General features: G+C 43.6%; 1 protein-coding gene across 2 annotated transcripts; it reads left to right on the forward strand.

Annotated features, from left to right (window-relative positions):
• The first annotated feature begins 342 nt into the window (after window positions 1-342).
• Window positions 343-18,929, forward strand: LOC103475293 (anoctamin-7-like). 2 transcript variants are annotated; one of them, XM_008426811.2, is made up of 25 exons: window positions 343-427; window positions 879-964; window positions 1,055-1,179; window positions 5,756-5,807; window positions 6,054-6,169; window positions 6,483-6,590; window positions 6,662-6,798; window positions 6,886-6,943; window positions 10,924-11,034; window positions 11,107-11,272; window positions 11,624-11,714; window positions 11,848-11,944; window positions 12,508-12,651; window positions 12,730-12,867; window positions 13,617-13,721; window positions 13,858-13,960; window positions 14,296-14,407; window positions 14,570-14,624; window positions 15,787-15,884; window positions 17,108-17,256; window positions 17,341-17,546; window positions 17,619-17,764; window positions 17,883-17,973; window positions 18,118-18,237; window positions 18,331-18,929. In XM_008426811.2, the coding sequence occupies exons 3-25, from the start codon at window positions 1,090-1,092 to the stop codon at window positions 18,463-18,465; spliced, it is 2,628 nt and encodes an 875-aa protein (XP_008425033.2). In that variant the 5' UTR covers window positions 343-427; window positions 879-964; window positions 1,055-1,089; the 3' UTR covers window positions 18,466-18,929. The 2 variants fall into 2 exon arrangements, with proteins under 2 accessions (XP_008425033.2, XP_081470897.1); XM_081614771.1 differs by having other exon boundaries at window positions 17,108-17,238; window positions 17,326-17,546.
• Window positions 18,930-19,162: the final 233 nt, after the last annotated feature.

Here is a 19,162-nt window from a genome sequence, read left to right on the forward strand (position 1 = left end):
ACATGATTAATGTTTAATGGTAAGCTGCTGTTCTTCTGCGGCGCCAGCAGGTGGCAGCATGTTGCCTCATGTGACCGGTTCATTTTAGATCCTGAACTAAATATTTCACATCACTTTAATATGTATTATGCAAAAAATAACTGCCATGATTTATAAAATAATTATTTTAAATATGGCATATTGCTCTTTTTTATTGACACATTTTTCCTCTTTTTTGTTAATATATAAAAACTACTCACTTAGCGATCTGTTCTGAAAACTGTCAGATTTTCTTCCCTGACTCTTCTAATAACGAATATCTTTTAAAAAGTGAAATTGTTAATGGCGCACATGTGGGCGGGGTTAGCGTGAAGGGGGCGGAGCTTCACGGTCTGGGTCAGCAGCTGCAGGTCCAGACAGCTGCAGAGGAGAACTGGACTGTCTGCAGGTGAGCAGCCTGAGGAAACTGATCCTTCACATCACTTTCACTCACTTTTAGTGTAAACAGGAAAATCATTTATCTTCTTGAGAGACAGCGAAACATGAAATTGATTCAGGAAATTATTCTTCTTGTATATATTTATTCTTTTATAGTGATTAACAACTTATCTTGATCACTATATACTTTTCAATGATCAAGCAGTGATACGAGTTGAGATTGAATTAATTTTTGGTTGTTTATTCAAGCCGTTCTTTTTTGTCTTTAAACTGGAATAAAGGACAATAATTTGAATTTGTTGGATTTTCTCTGATCCTCAGAATCAAAACTACAAGCGTTAATCGGTGGCTTCAATTTAAAATTAAATCTAAACAGCAACAGAACTTTTAGACGGTTTCTGGATTTAAAACCACGACCTGAGCAGTTTTTGAATAAAAACCTCTGCGTGTTTCTGCTGAAGAATCAACAGCTCCTGGAAAACGACTCCAGCACGTTGAGCTGCGCTGAATTTACTGGGGAAAGCGGAGCAAGCGCTCATTTAAGCAGGTAAGACACCTGAACAGCGCGACCGCAGACCTGAGGACGAGAGAAGGATGTGAGCTGTGAGCTACTGAGCGGGTTTGTGGGTTTCCACAGGAGGAGGAGGAGGAGGAGGAGAAAGGTGGGCGAGGATGAAGAACAGCGAGCAGAAGAGAGAGGACAGCAGCACCCTCATTGCCATGGAAACGACCTCTGAGATGAACTACGACAGTATCACCAAGGTATCGGCTTTCCTTACACCACAGAGGAGGAAATTCAAACATTCAGAAGCTGTAGTTCCTCACGGTGTCCTGCTCGAGTCCCTGCTTTTTCAGTTGGACTTTATTTTACCCTGAAGTTCTGAACTTACAGTTTTTGTCAGGCTAACACATCGTTCAGAAAAAACAGAAGAATAATGTGTCTCCGTGAAAAGCTTTGCAGAACTTCTGCTTGCCTTGGTTTTGCTCCTGAGTCCTGGTCAGTGCTCATCGATTATCCCACCGAGATGCTAAATGTTCTGCCTGATTAGAAGTTAAAGCTATTGCTGGGAGCTAATTCATAACTCAGTGTAACTCTTATTTTTACACTGAAGCCCTTGTTGCAGTAGGGAAATCTGAACATTTCCCTTCAGACACAGGAAATGTTTAAATTGTGTTCAGCTTTCGGCAGGAAGTGAACCAGTAAACCTTCTTACAAATGTGCTCATAAGTTTACATACCCTGGTGGGATTTTGGATTTTTTGACCATTTTTGAGCAAATAGAATATAATAAAAACTTAATAGGTAGTTCCTACAAGTCTAAACCATCTTAGTAGGCAAGTAGGAGGGTAGACTCAAAAACTGTTCTCGAGTAATAATTGTTGTTAGACAGGGACGACGCTAGAGCTGGTTCAAACCTTGTGGCTTGTTTATTGTTGTCATAGCAACTCCATAGCAACTGTCATAACTGTTAGCTACGGTGCCTACCAAGATGGCTGTCAACTACAAAGTTGACGTTACATGAGAGCTATGTATTGAAGAGAGAACAACTATGTCTGCTGTTGTTCAGAATGGCTGTCGGTTTGCTGAATGTCCTCTACAGACCGTACAGCTCTTCCCACCAGCTCGTCCAGAACCTCGAGTTCCTTGTCTGTGAGCTGCTTTTGTAGTTGCTCTGTTTTCCTGGAGACTCAGAAACCAGAAGCGTCAGTGCAGGACTGGATGAAAGATACTCGGGTCTGTCTGGAGCCCGGTAACTCGCTCAGCTGTTCACACTCGTTTGTGTCAACATGAATGCACGTTCTGTGGCCAAAATCACCAGGGTATGTAAACTTTTGATCCGAGTCGTTTAGGTAGCTTCTGTTGTCCTTACCATTCAAAAAGAGCGAATGTAGCTGTTTGACAATAAATGGCTCGACCCGACCACTAAGTGAAAGAAACAGTTTTGCGTTACATTCTCTTGAAAAAAGTCAAAGTTAGATAAGTTAGATAAATTAGAGAACAGTGGGCTGTCTGTGTTCACCGGGGTTCTGATTCACAGCCACCATGCATCTGCACCTGAGAGTAACTGTTTTAAACCAAAATGTGCATAAATTAAAGAAGCTCAAGGAAGTAAAGCACTTTGAACTGCCTTGTTGTTGAAAATGAAAATGTGCTAAAGATAAAATATAATTGCCTATTTTAATATTCCAAAGACTAAGAACGGATATTCTGTCAAGTGTTTTAAATCTTAAATTGCCACTATTTTGTATTAGGGCTGCACAGTGGCGCAGTTGGTAGAGCTGTTGCCTTGCAGCAAGAAGGTTCTGGGTTCGATTCCCGGCCTGGGGTCTTTCTGCATGGAGTCTCCATGTTCTCCCTGTGCATGGTGGGTTTTCTCCAGGTACTCCGGTTTCCTCCCACAGTCCAAAAACATGACTGTCAGGTTAATTGGCCTCTCCAAATTGTCCCTAGGTGTGAGTGTGTGTGTGCATGGTTGTGTGTCTCTGTGTTGCCCTGCGACAGACTGGCGACCTGTCCAGGGTGACCCCGCCTCTCGCCCGAAACGTTGGCTGGAGATGGGCACCAGCACCCCTCCCGACCCCACTGAGGGAAAAAGGGTGCAAGAAAATGGATGGATGGATATTTCGTATTAGTATTGTCACAACTACGGCCTTCACTGTCATGTTTATATATTTCTAATGTCTATTTTTGTTATTTCTGTGATTGTCTGTCTTACTGTGTGCTGCTGGTCAGCCTTGTGAACAAGGTCTTGACCTCAATGGGTTTTTATCTGGTTAAATAAAAGTTTAATACAAACATGATAAAATAAAAGACCCATGTTGGGAAATGTAATTATTACACTAAAAGTATAACCTAGTCCAGGTTTGCAGAGTGTAAGTATTGAAGTTTTTAAACTGGACAAATTAAAGATGCTCCAGGAAGTGAAAAATTAGGTGGAATCTCACAAATTGGTGAATCGAAAGCTTATTTCAGCTCCGTATGATACAATTTGTTTGTTCTTGATGTCTCTTTCAAAAAGCTCATGTCAATGGATCTAACGTGTGTCGCTTACAAGTGCTTTACGCCAACCATGGTTCTTGATAAAGTCCTTTAAAGAATAAAGAACAAGTGGAGGGTGTGGTTGGTGGTGGTGGTGAGGATAGAACGCCGAGACCCAGGTTATGGTGAAGATGATGATGTTTAATGATGAAGAACACAGTCCTGGCTCAGGCAGCATGGCAGCAAATTAGCACGTAGCTTATACCGGTAGCAACTGACAAAGGACTGGACGTGGAAACAAACAACCTCAGGACTCAACAGTTCTACTGAGGGGAAAGCAACGTAGACGCTAACAAAGACGGTAGACAAGATTAGACAATTGACAAGGATCCGACGAGGAACACAGACAGCAGGTGAGACTAAATCCACTGGGAGGGTAATCACAGGAACGAGACGCAGCTGGGATCAATCAACGGGGAGGACAGGACAGAGACTCGCAGGGAAACAGGACTAAACACAGAAAATCTCAAAATAAACACACAGAAACACGGATCATGACAGAGGGTGACCAACCTAGAGATGCTCGTTGTTAGGCTGACAGTCGACATCCTCTAGAATGTCACCAGCCTTTCCAAAGTTTACTGAAGTGTCTGCTCTTCTCATCGGCCAGCGCCGGCCGCTCAGTTACCGGTGCCAGCCTATCGACCAGATCAGTAGCTTCGGAATGGGTATATCCTCCTGCTACAACAAAGTAGTCACTACTGGCTGCACAACAGTCTTAATTTTGACCATAACACCACAGCAGAGATGTTTCAAAACTTCTAGATGCATTCGTGGTCCAACACGCTTGAATCAGATGAATGGCTAATGACCAGGCCTCTGGAAAACCTGCTTACTCGCCAAAGAGGTGATTCAGCCTTTTGGTTCAGGTGTGTTAGAGCAGGGCTGCCGATTCAGTCCCTGTGAATTTCTCTTTCTCTCAGGTGTTGACTGCCAGTTAAACCCACAACGATGAACCTGATACTGACTAAAAACTCTATTGGTTTTAGTTTTATGATTTAGTCAAAGCTTGGAATATGAAGAAAGTCTGAGATGTAAATATCTAAAATGCAAACATCAAACAAATTTGAGCTCCTTGCCTCCATTTCAGCCTTTGTGTCTGTTTTTTAAAGATTCATATGATTACAGTTCATGATTAAAAGCATGATGTGACCTCAGTAAAGCAGGGTTAGCATAGCTTAGCATTAAGCTTGGAACTGGAGGAAAGCTGGTCACTCAGAGTGAAGTCAGGCTTTCTCCTTCTTACTGATGAGGAACAGTGATTCAGCAGGAAACAGGATGTCTGTGTGAGGAAATGAGATCTTTGTTTTCTTCATCAGTGACACGTCTGTCATCAGCATCATTACTAATGATAAAGAACTAAAAATCAGAATTCATGAGAACAGACCAAAATATACCACGATGAAAAGGAGTCAGATGAGATTTCGGTGCAATCAGCAGCATGCGTCATGCTTATAATGTTATCAGCTAACTATTAAGGAGGGGCAGATAAAGCCTTGAAGGGGTCAGACCACTTTAGCAAGATTTGAAGTTGACTGTTGCCTGCTTAAATCCAACTCTAGTTCATTTGCCTAGAAAGTCTTCTTTGGTTGGGGAGGTGTGAATGTATTATCAAACCCTGAAACAGACCAGAAAAAACAAAAAACGAACTCTGGTCTGCCTACAAACTTTGATCTGGGTTCGGCTGAAATGAACTCTGGTTCAGTTCGAATGCCAAGCGGACCGAAAACCGCTCCAAAAGTAGGAAGTGGCCTACACTGCAGGGCATTCTGGGTAAATACAACCAAAACAAACATGCTAGCTTAGTGGAAGGAGGAGAAATATATTGTGGTCTTTATCCAAAGACCACAAGAGGAGCTGTGATTCCGCAGTGGTTCTTGGTGCAGCGCCCCCACAGGCCAGGAGGGGAACAGGTTGGTTTGACTCAGAGCCACAGCAGCTGGAGGTGGAGCAGATGGTGAAGTTCTGGTTCCAGTAGAACCAGACTATCAGGTGGTTGTTACGTTTAGCAGCCCCTCCAGTTTTTTGCGATCCTGTGATTATGGAAAATGTATGCAAAATCACTAGGGTGTTTTTTTTTTCTCGCATTTTTGCATGATTTTGAATTTATTGTAAATTTTCCGCAAAAATTGTCAAAAATACTGGGTTTAAGAGACTGCTAACTCTCACCTCCAGGTGGCAGTATTTATTACTACAATGCTGCCTCAGACGTAACTTGATGTCAATGTGTTTATTGTTTGTGATCATTATGGCATGTAATAGAAACTCTAGTTTACAGAATATTCTTCTTGTTTTCCAGAAAGCAGCGACTCAGGACAGGAACGTGTTCAGCGACGGAAAGACTCGAATTGGTGAGATGGATTTTACTGAAGCCCTTTACCAGAATTTATGTTAGGTACCATTTAACATCTTTTCACTGGAAAAAGCTGAGATTAATTTCAGTATGAATGATTAAAATATTGTAAATCAGCTTACTGTTTAAATTCTACAGCTTTATGTTGTTAGTAAAACATTCATTTGTTCATAAAGAAGGAATTAGGGATATCTTTTTCCATCTGCATGAGTGAACTTTTGAGAGCTGTTTTTCTATTGGTCAGATTTTGTCCTGGTGTGGGAGGAGCTTCGGGGTGTTAATGAGAATGGCCCCACCCAGAGGAAGTGGAGGGAGCAGTTTCTGAGGAGACTGAAACAAGTAGGCCTGCTGGAGGAGGAGGTGAGCAAAACAAACACACCTGAGAGTGAAGTCAAACCCAAACAGAGCGACATGTGAGTGAAACGGCTGCCTCTGATTGGCTGCGATGAGAAACGTGATGCCTCAATGTAAACAGTTCAAGGAACAGAAAGGCCATAAATGTTTGTAAAGAGAGATATGCAGGTCCAAGCCCACATCATGAGCCCTCCACCACCGTGGCGGCTTTCTGTTTCCTGCTGTGCCAAACATTCACTTGTCCCTGTGTGTCCTGTAGAGTTTCTGTGGGGTTGGTGGGATCAGCATCACTCTGGTGGTTCTGTCCTGTTGTCCACAGATTGTGGTCTCCCAGGTCAAGAAGAGGATCCACTTCATCCTCCTCAGCGCCCCCTGGAATCTCCTCTGCTACTACGCCGAGGAGATCAGTCTCAGAGCGCCCCTCCAGGTAGAACCCTCCCATGCAGCTGTCACGCCTCTAGTGGACGTCCTCTGAGCGTGTCCTTCGTCCTCCTGCAGGTGGTCAACATTCCACTCACTAACTGGTCCGAAAGCTTCCTGTCCAAGCTGTCCCTCCCCAGTCCCCTGTCCCAGAGCGTCCCCAACCCACCGCAGGAATACTACACCTGTCAGTTCAGGAACAACAAGCTGGGGAGGTCTGCAGTGTCTCTGTCCTCGGTCTTCGTCCTCAGTCTGGGACCAGACTAGTTCCTGCTGCAGCATCACCTGTCCTCTGTCTGCAGGTTCCTGGGAAGTGACAACAGAGAGACGTTCTTTAAGACCACCCAGAGGCACATAGTGGTGAGTTCAGGCACTATTTGTTTCGTGGGAAAAAAAGAATCTTCTTTTACTCAGATTTGAAAAATGTAGCATTCCACCAAATTACCTTTAACACCTTCTCTAAGAAAGTGAGCAAAATGTTGAGTTTTGTATCATCATATGCAGATGATACTCAATGGAGCCTGAAGTTACCAGCAGATTACCTCACTGTCTCATTCAGACGGTATTTCAGATCAAACCGTCCACAGAATAAGTTCAGTTCAAGCTGAAGCAGCTTTGAATGCTCCTCGCCGCTCTGCGCCTTTCCGGCCTAATGCCGTTCCTGTGAGCTCCGGCACCACCAACTCGTCGCTGTTATCAACGCTCTCATGCCATTTCCACACTTTTTTACTAGGCGACGCAGTTATAGCCTTCAATTCAGTTCAGTACGAGTCCAGCAGCAAACCTTTAAAGACAGGCTGAAAACTAACTTTCCACACACGATAGTTGTTGTCACTTTCTTTTTGGTGATGTATAAATGGTGAGGATACAGATTCGATCACAGGGAAAAGCAGGACAAGTCACCCAATAATCTAAAGTTTCTTCTCTGAGTGGGCGGGGCTTAAGCGATGTCATTAATGTACCATGTCAATGTGTGCAGCAGTGCTTCCTGATGATTCTCTGGTACACATTGGATGCTGTATCAGGAAGACACAGACGTTGGGATAATCTAGGGGGCGCACTGGAGTCAAATTCCAATATAATCCGATTGGCCTCTTTAGAGGTCAACAAAGGTCATTGATATCCAGTTTGGTGCAAATCGGAGGATGCATGTGTGATTTAGAGCCAACCGTATGCAAACAGCGAGGAATTGGAATTCGTCATCCAGCCACACCCCCTTGGTTCAGCCAGCAGCCAGTGATGAGCGGATTCAGCATCGTGTCTTTTTTATGTCAGTTGGTGCAAGTATGAACCTTAATGAGTCAAAGAGTAAAAGGAAGACCTCCAGCACCAGAACAGGTGACTTCCTGTTCAAAGTGGGAGGGGCTATGGTGATGTCACCTATTGACTCATGTAATGAGTGTTGGTCTGTTACGGCACAGAGAAATTTTGATCCAGATGGGCCCTTCAGTGTGTACGTTTTTCCATGTTTAATGGTTTGATGTTGAGACTTGGCCACGCCCACTTGGCCACGCCCACATGCTCTGATGCAGCTAAAAGATTTTGATAGGTTTTGACCCTCAATGCCTCAAGACTGTGCTGAGTGATTCTAAAGTCTGCATGTGAGAAGCTGTAGGAGGAGTTCGCTCAGATACAACATGTCCAAAAGAGACAAAAGGTAAGGTGAGGTAATTTTATTTATGTAGCACATTTTCAGCAGCAAGGCAATTCAAAGTGCTTCACATGGATTAGAAGGAAATACAAACAAAATAACAAACCAAAGGAAGGAGCAAAAGAAGAAAAATAATCTAATAACGTTGATCCAAAGTAAATAAACTCCTGTTCAGGATTGCTAGATAAGTATAAGTAAGTATCCTCTGGTGACTTCCAGTTGGAAGGAAAGGAGTCTAAAAAGTAGTTGCTCAGGTAGTTTGTTTTGGATTCTAAGTTTCTTCTCATCCCGTTTCTGGGCGGCTAGATAAACATAAGTAAGCAAGTATTCCCTATCTATGCTCTAAATTTGTAAAAGTAATTAACTAAATATTCCTGTTCTGAAAGATGGTTTTGATCCAAAATGGCCGACTTTCTGTTTGATTTGGACAATGGCTCTAAGAGACTTTGTGGTTGGTTCTGACATGACACATAGTGCCAAAATTACATAATTCTATGTCAAAGCATGGTACGGGGCTGATTTATTTATTTTTTACAGATTTCCAGGGGGCACTGTGGAGGAATTAAGCCACACCCACCAAAAACTGGACCGCACTCCTGTTGGGGGTAGATTAGAATCGATCGTTTGGTTCAGCTCACCCTTGCTTTGTGAAAGTTACAGTGTTTTGTTTTGGCGCGTATGCAAAGTTCAGTGCTTAGCTTCCCCCCCTAAACCAGGGGTGTCCAAAGTGGGTCCTGGAGGGCCGGCATCCTGCATGTGTTAGTTCTCTCCCTAGTGGTTGTAACAACCTCCTCAGCAAGTCAGTGTTCTCCTTAGGCCTCTAATGAGCCATCACTTGATGCAGGTGTGTCAAACCAGGGAGAGGCTAAAACATGCAGGATGAGGGCCGTCTTTGGACACCCCTGCCCTAAACATACTCAAAAAATTGGGATTTTGATAACTTTTTATCCCCCATCCCTTAACTGCACACTGAACAAAAATGAAGCAGTTTCAATGTACAGTTTGTCCTATCTCACCATAGGGGGCGCTGTTGAGCCGCTTGGCCACGACCACCTTTTATTCTATAAAAATCCAATCAAGCAGAGGACAATTTTGGGCAAAGTTTGGTGAATTTTCAGCCAAAGCCCCAAGAAAAATGTGAAATCCTACAATAACAATACGCCTGTAGACATTTTTTTAAAAAATAATTTATTTTTACAGATAAAAACAGTTCCAGCTGCAGCAACAGCTGCCAGTTGAGATCCCACTCAGACTTCCAGCAGAGCTCCAGTGAACTGGACTCTGTGAACTGGTTCCAGTCCCATCATCAGGTCCCAGGTTGCTCCTCATTCCTCCTCAGACCCAGGATGTATCCGTCAGCAGACGGATGCTGCAGAGAGCAACGCCTCCTTCTGCAAACACTTCCAGTCAAACACAAACAGAGCTGGAAATGCTGCTGGAAACCAGTTCCAGAAATTTAACCATCAACCGCAAACAGGAGCATGAATCCAGAGCAGAGAGCTGAAAATAGACATAATGTTGCTGCTGTACATAAAATCTGAGGTTTTTTTTCTGTCTGGCTCTTTATAAGCTGCTTTGTTTGCAAGAAACTAATTTTAGAGTATGAAGTGATTATAAAAGGGTGCAGTACTTCTTCAGACCTGTAGGGGGCTGCATTTGACAAAAGAAGCTGAAAACACAGATGTTAGATTATGATTTTCTTTTGCATTTAACATTTAACTGTATTCTTAAACTTGGAATATTGTTATCATTTAGAAAAATTACTTAAATATGTGTATGTTATTTTTTAATAATTAAGACATTAAGGACATAAGAAGCATTTTTCCTCTCAAACGTCCTTAAACTCCGAAACATTTTGAATTTTCATTGAAAATTAATGTTTTAATTTAATTATATAATATTCTAATAATATATTTTATTTAAAAATAAATCAGTTTGTCATGTTTTCAATATGAAAACAACATGGATGAGACTGAAGCTCTGCATCTAGATGAGCAGCAAAAACATGCAGAAAACAGAGACCAGTGCCGGACAGGTGACCCGTCCAGGTGACCCGTCCAGGTGACCTGTCCAGGTGACAGGTGACCCGTCCAGGTGACCCGTCCAGGTCACAGGTGACCCGTCCAGGTGACCCGTCCAGGTCACAGGTGACCCGTCCAGGTGACCTGTCCAGGTGACCTGTCCAGGTGACCTGTCCAGGTCGGTGACCTGTCCAGGTGACCCGTCCAGGTGACCTGTCCAGGTTGGTGACCTGTCCAGGTGACCTGTCCAGGTGACCCGTCCAGGTGACCTGTCGAGGTCACAGGTGACCCGTCCAGGTGACCCCGCCTCTCGCCCAAAACGTTGCTGGAGGCACCAGCAGCCCTCCTGACCCACTACGGACAGTTAGAAAATTGTTGTAATTAGCGATTGTAATGGAAATCTGTCTTTCTAAATAAAAAATGTAAAAAAAAAGGAAAAAAAAAAAAAAGAAAATGGACGGATGCCAGGAAATTAAATAATTAAAAACTATTTTCAGTTAGTTGTGTTTTGTTTAATAAATTGAAGTAAATATCACAACACCTCATGTTTTATGAGGTGTTTTTCTCATAAAACATGAAATATTGATTAGTTCCTCAGGGGCGTGTCCTGGTGTCCCTCACCTGTCAGTTTGAGTTTCAACCTGAAAAGTCTCTCTGTGTCTCTGCAGCTGTACGAGATCCTGGCCAGAACTCCGTACGGTTGTGTGAACCGGGGCGAGGTGGGCATCGACCGGCTGATCAGTGAGGAAGTCTTCACGGCAGCGTACCCACTGCACGAGGTCTGAACCTGACGTTCCGACAGTTTAAAATGGTTTAGAGACGAACCTTTACAATGTCAGCTCTGTTTTCAGGGGAACTACAAGATGAAGGACAGCTCAGTGTCCCCCGAGTCTTTAGGACCGAGGCAGATCCTGCATAGGTACTGGTCCAAGTGGTCCTGCTGGAGACGCTACCAACCTCTGGACCACATAAGGGAGTACTTTGGGGAGAAGATAGCTTTCTACTTTGCATGGATCGGTAATTACAGTCATGATTGAAATGTCCTGATCCAATCCGGATTGTCTTTCCCTGTTTTCCTTGCTGTGATCCAGACTTTCCTGTGATCCTCTGGTCTTTCTGGCAGACTTGATGTTTCTTAGAGATTTTCAGTGGATTTCAGCAGCTTTCTGTGGGATCAGGAGTTCCTCAGGGATGTGTACAGGAGTCCCTAATGTGGCTTGTGTGCAGCGTGGCTCTCAGTAGCTTTGAACGGAAAACAAAACAGCACCACTTTATGAGATTTTGGCGTGTTTTCTCGTCAGAAGGCAGATTTAACACAGACTTCATGACTGTAACTCTACTCAGTGTTAAGTCAGTGGGTGTCTGCAGGTTTCTACACTGCCTGGCTGCTGCCTGCATCTCTGGTTGGGACTCTGATCTTCCTGTTGGGTTTTGTGCTTGTGTCCTCCGACGTCCCAGCGTAAGAACACATTCTACTCTTGTTGTTTAGGCTTTATGTTTTCGTAACAATCCCAACTGCAGTAGTGAAAACGATTCACCACCCAAACAAAAGCCTGTATCGTTTCTACAGAAGATGTTCTTTGTACCTGCAGGAAGGAGGTGTGTGAGAGCGAAGACGCTTTCATCATGTGTCCTCTCTGCAACTTCTGCTCCCCCTGGAACTATTCCAGCATCTGCTTCACCTACAAGGTACCTGTCAGCCATCTTGCTTTCCTTGAACCAGCCTCAGTCGGCCCAAGCTGGCCTAAAGATATTGTCAGAACTAAGAGTTTTCATTTCTTAACGGCGTTTTTAGTGACTTTCAACTGGTTGTCTGCTGCTGCTCAGTTGATTGGCTCTCAGGTTTGGGTTTTCAACGTTCTCCTGGGTTTCCTTAGACAAAAAAAAACTTTTTAAGCTAAATTGAATGATAAACTTAATGAATTGTTTCATAATTAGGATCTACTGAAATTGTTTATTGGATTGAATTTACCTTTTTTTGTCAGATGACACGTGTTGTGAAGAGGAGCTAAATAAAGTAACTAAACTGAAGGGCGTTGAGCTGGAGGCAGGCCTAGTTCGTCTCTTTCTTTAAGTGTCATGGTGGCCACACAATCTTTCTCAGGGTGGTAACTTTTGACTCGCCTGATTTAATGTCTCTAGCGCAGCGTTGTGCTTATGTTTTATGTTGACTCAAACTCTGTGATTTCCCAGCGTTTCCAGTGTTTTCGGTGCCACGGCTCTGCCTCAGCGTGTCCTTCGTGTCTCTGCAGGCGGGTCTCCTGTTTGACAACTGGGGGACAGTGTTTCTCAGCATCTTCATGTCTTTGTGGGCCGTCACCTTCCTGGAGTACTGGAAGAGAACTTGTTCGTATCTTTCCCACCGCTGGGACTGCGCTGACTTGGAGGACATTGAGGTCAGATGCCACGATGCCTCGCTATGAAATGGTTCCACTTTCCAGAAGCTTCTGTAAGTCCGTTCCTTCCCCGAACAGGAGCGTCCGCGTCCAGAGTTCTCGGCCATGGCGCCGATGACCATGAGGAACCCGGTCACCGGGGCTGAGGAACCTTACTTTCCTGAGAATAAACGCTTGAACAGAACTGCCACTGGATGCATGGTCATCGTCATCATGGTAAGCCTCCTGATCTTCAGCGTAATCCTAACAATAATGGTGTTGTCTTAATTAGTACGGAAAAATAATTTGCTAACTATAAAGACGATTGTTTTTCAGTCTGTCTCACATCTTCATCTCCTTCCAGTTGACGACTGAGCTGAAACTCAGTCCTGTTTCAGTTTCATCATCTGATTTTCCTAAATATTGCTCCCTTAAAGTTACGTAAATTGGATGTCTATTGTTGAAAACATGCGATGTGACAAATTTAATCCAAGTCATGAAAATGGATAACAATTTTAGAAAAATAGTTGGTTTAAAAAGCTCAAAAATAACGGACATCTTGAAATTCAAGTGGCCAATGGGAAATGGGAAAAACCTACAATCTGAGGAGAGAGCATGCAAACATTTATGCTAGGATGTAGAGTTTTACAGTAAGATACTGCACCGTAGTACCAAACTATTAGCACTAATATTATACAGCCCAGAAATGGAATCAGAATCAGAATTAGAATAACTACGAACTCAGAATCCAGAAATACTCAACAGGAACATCACGGCTTAGCTTTATATTACTTTTAACCCAGAAAACATTTTGCTCTCTTTCATCTTTTTGTCTTTCCTTTGGTTCGTTATTTTGTTTGTATTTCCTTTTAATTAATGTAAAACACTTTGAATTGCCTTGTTGCTGAAAATGTGCTATATAAATAAAATTACCTGACCAAATGAAGGTGAGAATAAGAGGCTGAACTTGACTTCCCTGTGTGCAGGTTGCAGTGGTGCTGATGTTCCTCATTGCCATTATTTTGTACCGTACCATCATCAGCGTCGTCATCTACAAGTCAAGTAGAACTGACAGTATCTTCGGCTTGTCTGTGAGTCCAATAACTTCAGATGTTTTCACAATATATACAGAAAGTGCAGATTCCCGAGTACGCTGCCCTGAGGGACACCTTATGTTCTGATCCTGTCAAGAACTCTGAATGAGCTTTACCTGGTTTCTGCTCTCAGGCTGTGATGATAGCCAGCATTTCAGGTTCAGTATTGAACCTGCTTGTTATCCTCATGCTGTCCAAGGTTTACACCTCGCTGGCCGACATCCTCACACGCTGGGGTGAGTCTCTGTTCTCGAAAGTAGAGTCTGACAAATGGGTTTTGTTGCACCTTTATCTACTGACAGTTTAAAGAATGCACCAACAACAGAAAGAGAGTAAAACCAAGTTTAATTTAAAGTTTTCAATGCTCAAATAAAATCAACATTCTACTGAGCCAAAGTAAAAAAAAGCTGTGAATATCTTAGTCGTTCCTTTCTGCTTAAACAGGATTTCCTGATTAAAGTGGCTGATATGATAACATAGGTTTTTCAAAGTGAGCAGTGACCAGGTGTTCATGTGGTGGAAACCTCTCCGTCTTCACCATCTTCATGCCTGTGTGTTTGTTGCTATTCAGAAATGCATCGCACTCAAACCAAATATGAAGACATGTTCATCCTCAAAGTTTTCATATTCCAGTTTGTGAACTTCTACTCAACTCCAGTCTACATCGCCTTCTTCAAAGGCAGGTGAGAGCTGCTCCAGCAAGTCACGACGGACTCCAAGCTGCTTCAGTGTAGCGTTTTTATGAAGTATTTGAGTGGTTCTGCTTCTAATCATAGAGTTGTTTGACTCTCTCCAAAGACTTAGCCTGTGTTTGTGCTAACTAGCTTGTTTGTGGGTCTCTTCAGGTTCGTCGGTTACCCTGGAATGTACCACACTCTGTTTGGCATTCGCAATGAAGCTGTGAGTTTGTTTTTGCTCATGTTTGAAAGAAAGACAAATATTTCCTTAATCAGAAAATTATTTTTTCAAGGTGCTGCCTTATATAGAGAAAGTCTTCAAGCATCCTGAGGTTCTTGAGGATAGATGGATCAGAACTTCATCTGATTAAAAGACCTCCTGTGGAGGCTTAACTTGGAGGCTTTCCGGGCTCATCCCACTGGGTTCAGACTCTCAGGCTGATCCAGAACTTTCTGAAGGGCCTATGAATGCGTATGCCTTATTTCCACTGACGTTACAGCATGGGTCAATGCAGTTTACTATTTTATGGTCCAGCCCGTCTAGAAAAGCATTTCCAGCGTCAGTTGGACTCTTACTGAGGATGCGGGGTTAAACCCAAATCCATAAAGTTGCGTCATACGAGTGCGATGATGGATGTGATGTTTGACGTCTTTCTGTCCCCCAATCAATAGACGATGTTGTGTTGTATTGCGTGACGCCAGTAGATTCTCAAAACTGGACGGTACCATTGTCCTTAGGACCTACAACAGAAATGGGTCAGGAGTATTGCAGCATGGGCCAATGGAAACAGAGCCGTACCACTCAGGAGATCCTCTGACTGAGCTTCATTCACACTGCAGCAGGAAGTGACCCAATTAATTATTTTTTTATTTTTTTGCCTTAATGCGTCCTGTATCTGACCTTTTTATGAGATCCGATGCATCTACAGTCTTTTCAAATGTGACCTGAATCCTAACGGCCAGGTCCCCAACGTCAATGATTCTCCATAAACGTCACTATTCTGTGTCCTGATAAGCAAGTGGTAAGAAAAACAACCATGGTGGACAATAATGAGGATTAAGTTGTTAATGTGCTGCTCCGTTGAACAGCAACTTCAAAATTCGTAAGATATGCTCCGCCGTAGCCTCCATGTTTACTTGTGCAGATCCTGACCACTACTTTTTTATGGCAAAACACTCTACGTCTGATGTTATTCCGCCCTCTACTGTGCATGTGAGACACTTTCAGATCTGCAGTGTGAATGTAGCGTAAGTGAAGTCTGGGTTTGCCTCCTGGACATTTCAACCTGCTGATGTTGCACCGTAACTCATAGCTCCAACAGTTAGATTTCTTCCAGAGGCCGTTAATATAGATGGAGAAGATGATGTTCGTGTCTCTGTTCCAGTGTGGAGCCGGCGGGTGTCTCATTGACCTGGCTCAGGAGCTGCTGGTCATCATGGTGGGGAAACAGATCATCAACAACATCGAGGAGTTCGTCACCCCGTAAGTGACACACACAGCCACACAAACAACACACCATCAATAAAAATGTAATAAGTCCTCTGCTGGTCGTAACTGACGGAGGAATTTAAACAAGCATTCCAGGTCCTGGAAGAGCCCAAAAAATAAATCCAGATTTAGCTTATTTAGCAGTGACACAGAGGATCTTCAACAGCTTGTAAGTGAGAAGTGAGGTTAAAGCTTTTGTGCAGTGAGAAATACTGGTGCCAAAATTAAAACCAGTTTAAAAATAGTAGAGTAACTCCAAATCCAGCTTGAGGTGTTGTCTTGATGTGGTGACATCTTTTATCTTCCTCTGGCAGGCGGACTTGAGCCCAAATGCCTAACTGGGTATCATACTAGTGTGATGACAAATGTGACACATTAATATTTCTCTTGATTGTTGCTAGCAGTGACATTTTTCTTTCTCCCAGTCAGTGGACTTTGTTGTGTCGCCCGAACTGCACCATCGTCCTCTGGACCTTCAACTGAAGGGGGCCCAGGAGTGGTGCAGTGCGGGTCTTAATTTTAACATAGAAACAGGCAAAACAGCATTGCAAACTACACCGACCCATGCGATACCACCCATTGGAAACGAGGCATGATGGTATTTCACCTGCAGAATAATGACGAGGGAAACTGAGGGAAATATTATCCATTGCTAAGGAGGCCAAGTGCTGCACATTGGGGAACATCTTAAATGAAATTTTAAAAGTTCAGAGCTTTTCTTTTCTGACAGAAACTCAGCAACCCAGAACTAGCATCCACCTGCATCAATGAGGCTAAACAGCAGATGCAGGCACAGAGTTCCCTCAGTGGGAAGGATTACAAACTTGGATCTGATTTGGGCAGGCATTGCCTTGCCTGCTGGTGGGTGGTGAGCCAGAGGGGCCGGAGGTGCCGCATAGCAAACTGTGGCTACAATGCAGTAGCTTATCACAATCAGCTTGTGAATGACTGAATATACTGTGAAGCTTCAAGGTCCTCTGGATTTGATAAAGCACAATACAAGTAAAAGAGATGTACCAATATTACCCTTTTTCAAGACGATTTGGAAATTTTCTAAACCCTACTTACTCCAATAGTGGAGAAATTTGAAGAGTATTGATTTGATAACTTCACAAAGGCTTTATGTAAATCATGTTCCAAAAGAGTTTCTCAAGTCTGACAGCAGCTTTCAGACTAGACTGAAAGACGCATTAAGCAGAAGACTCTTGTTCTGGCAGGAAGGTTAAGGCGTGGTGGCAGAGAAACAAACTGCAACCTCTCCTGAAGGCAGGGCAGGGGACTCAGACGATGATGAACGTTTCCCCCTGGGAGGCAGATTACGAGCTGCTGGTCTGTGAGGGACTCTTCGGTGAATATCTGGAGATGGGTAACCAAAGCCTCTGTTTGCTCCAAAATCAAAGAGCCTCCATGACTGTGGGTTGTTTCTGAAATCTAGCGCTGCTCTTCTCAGTGCTTCAGTTTGGTTTCATCACCATCTTTGTGGCGGCGTGTCCTCTCGCTCCTCTCTTCGCTCTCATGAACAACTGGGTGGAAATCCGTTTGGACGCTCAGAAGTATGTGAAGGAATTTCGCCGCCCGGTGGTGGAGCGAGCTCAGGACATCGGCATCTGGTTTCAGATCCTGCAGTTCATCTCACACGTGGCCGTCATCAGCAACGTGAGTCTCCGGTCCTGATGTGGAGCAGCTTTCCTGAGAGAGAGAAAAGACTTTCCCAAAATCTGTTTCCAGGCTTTTCTCATTGCCTTCACCTCGTCCTTTGTGCCTCGGCTGTACTACCGTTACACCAGAGATAGCACCCTGAGAGGCTTCGTTAACTTCACCCTGGCAACGGCCTCACAGAGCTACATGCATCAGCACCACAACATCTCTTGCAGGTAATGGCATGAGGTTCATTTTGAGAGAAAAACAATCCTCATCCATGCATTCAACACTGTTTTCCTCCCAATGGTTGCAGGTTTCAATCTTGATGTCGGTTTTTATTGTCTTCTGCAGGTATCGAGGTATGAGGGACGAGAAAGGTGAATACCTGCCAGAGTTCTATAAACTCCTCGTTATACGACTTAGCTTTGTCATCATCTTTGAGGTCAGTGTTTCTCATAAGCCATTCATTTCATGGACCTTCACTCATGAAGCTTTGAGTAGAGAGAGACATCCGTGAGATGTGAGTGAAAGAAGATGTTGCATGTCTGGGTTTGATGATGTGTGTTTCACCATCTTTGTACCTCAGCATGTGGTCTTTTTCATCCACCGACTAATCGACTTGGTAGTTCCTGACATCCCTGAAGACGTGGAGCTTAAGATGAAGAGGGAGCACTACATGGCTAAACAGGCGCTGGCTGAGAATAAGGTCCAACATGTATTGTTTGAGCTTTATTTCCTTTAAGTTGAACTGTGTGTTTGGCAGGAATACGTTTAGACACCGTTTGTTGTGTGCCTCTAGGCTTTGGGGAGAACCTCTGTTCCAAATGATAAGGACGCCATGTCAGGTGACTTGCATCGTCGTGGATCCAGAGCAGTAATTCTATTGAATGACCGCCGACCAAATCTGAAGAAGGTCCCAAAAACTCATATCTGAAGCCCGACTGCATCAGAACTGGAGGCTATGAGACCAGTTCATGTGGAGGTTTTACAGCCTGCAGAACGAGGTTTTCTTCATGGATCTTCTGGATGTTTACTGGATTTATATAAAATAATCCGGCTTTCCAACTTGTCATAGAACAGTGTGCCGGTGGAGAAGTTGTATCTTCCTACCTTTACCTTCTGAAACCGGAGTCAAAGACCTGTGAGACTTCTGAGTCACTCTCCTCAGAACCTGGACCGACCCAGAGCTGAAAGCTTCTCAGGAACTTCCTCAAACAGAGGCTTGAAGTAGAACCACTGAAAATGGAAATGATCCAAGTCGCTGCTGTTAGAGAGAACTAATGCCTGCTCCTTAACTAGCTTTCGTTGAGTAATTAAGCAAATGTTTGTGATATTTTATAATATTTTGGAAATAATTTTGGAGATGCTTCTGTTATTGCATTAAACTACTGATATTGACATTGTTTTTCTCATATTTTCTCCTCATTTTGCAGTTATAGGGTCATTGACCTATAAATAAAAACTCTAGAGTCAATGAAAGTCTTTGGATGGTGATCCTGTAGTTCAGCTGATGCTCTGGAAGTCGGTATATTACTGGACAGGACTTTGCATATTAGTAATGGCGCCTGATGACGATCCTCAGGCGCCATTACTAGGCATTGAGTAATGTCCACAATGCAGTATAAGTAGGA

Source organism: Poecilia reticulata, chromosome 13 (assembly GCF_904066995.2).
Source record: "Poecilia reticulata chromosome 13, P_reticulata-male-v2, whole genome shotgun sequence".
Taxonomy (NCBI): domain Eukaryota; kingdom Metazoa; phylum Chordata; class Actinopteri; order Cyprinodontiformes; family Poeciliidae; genus Poecilia; species Poecilia reticulata.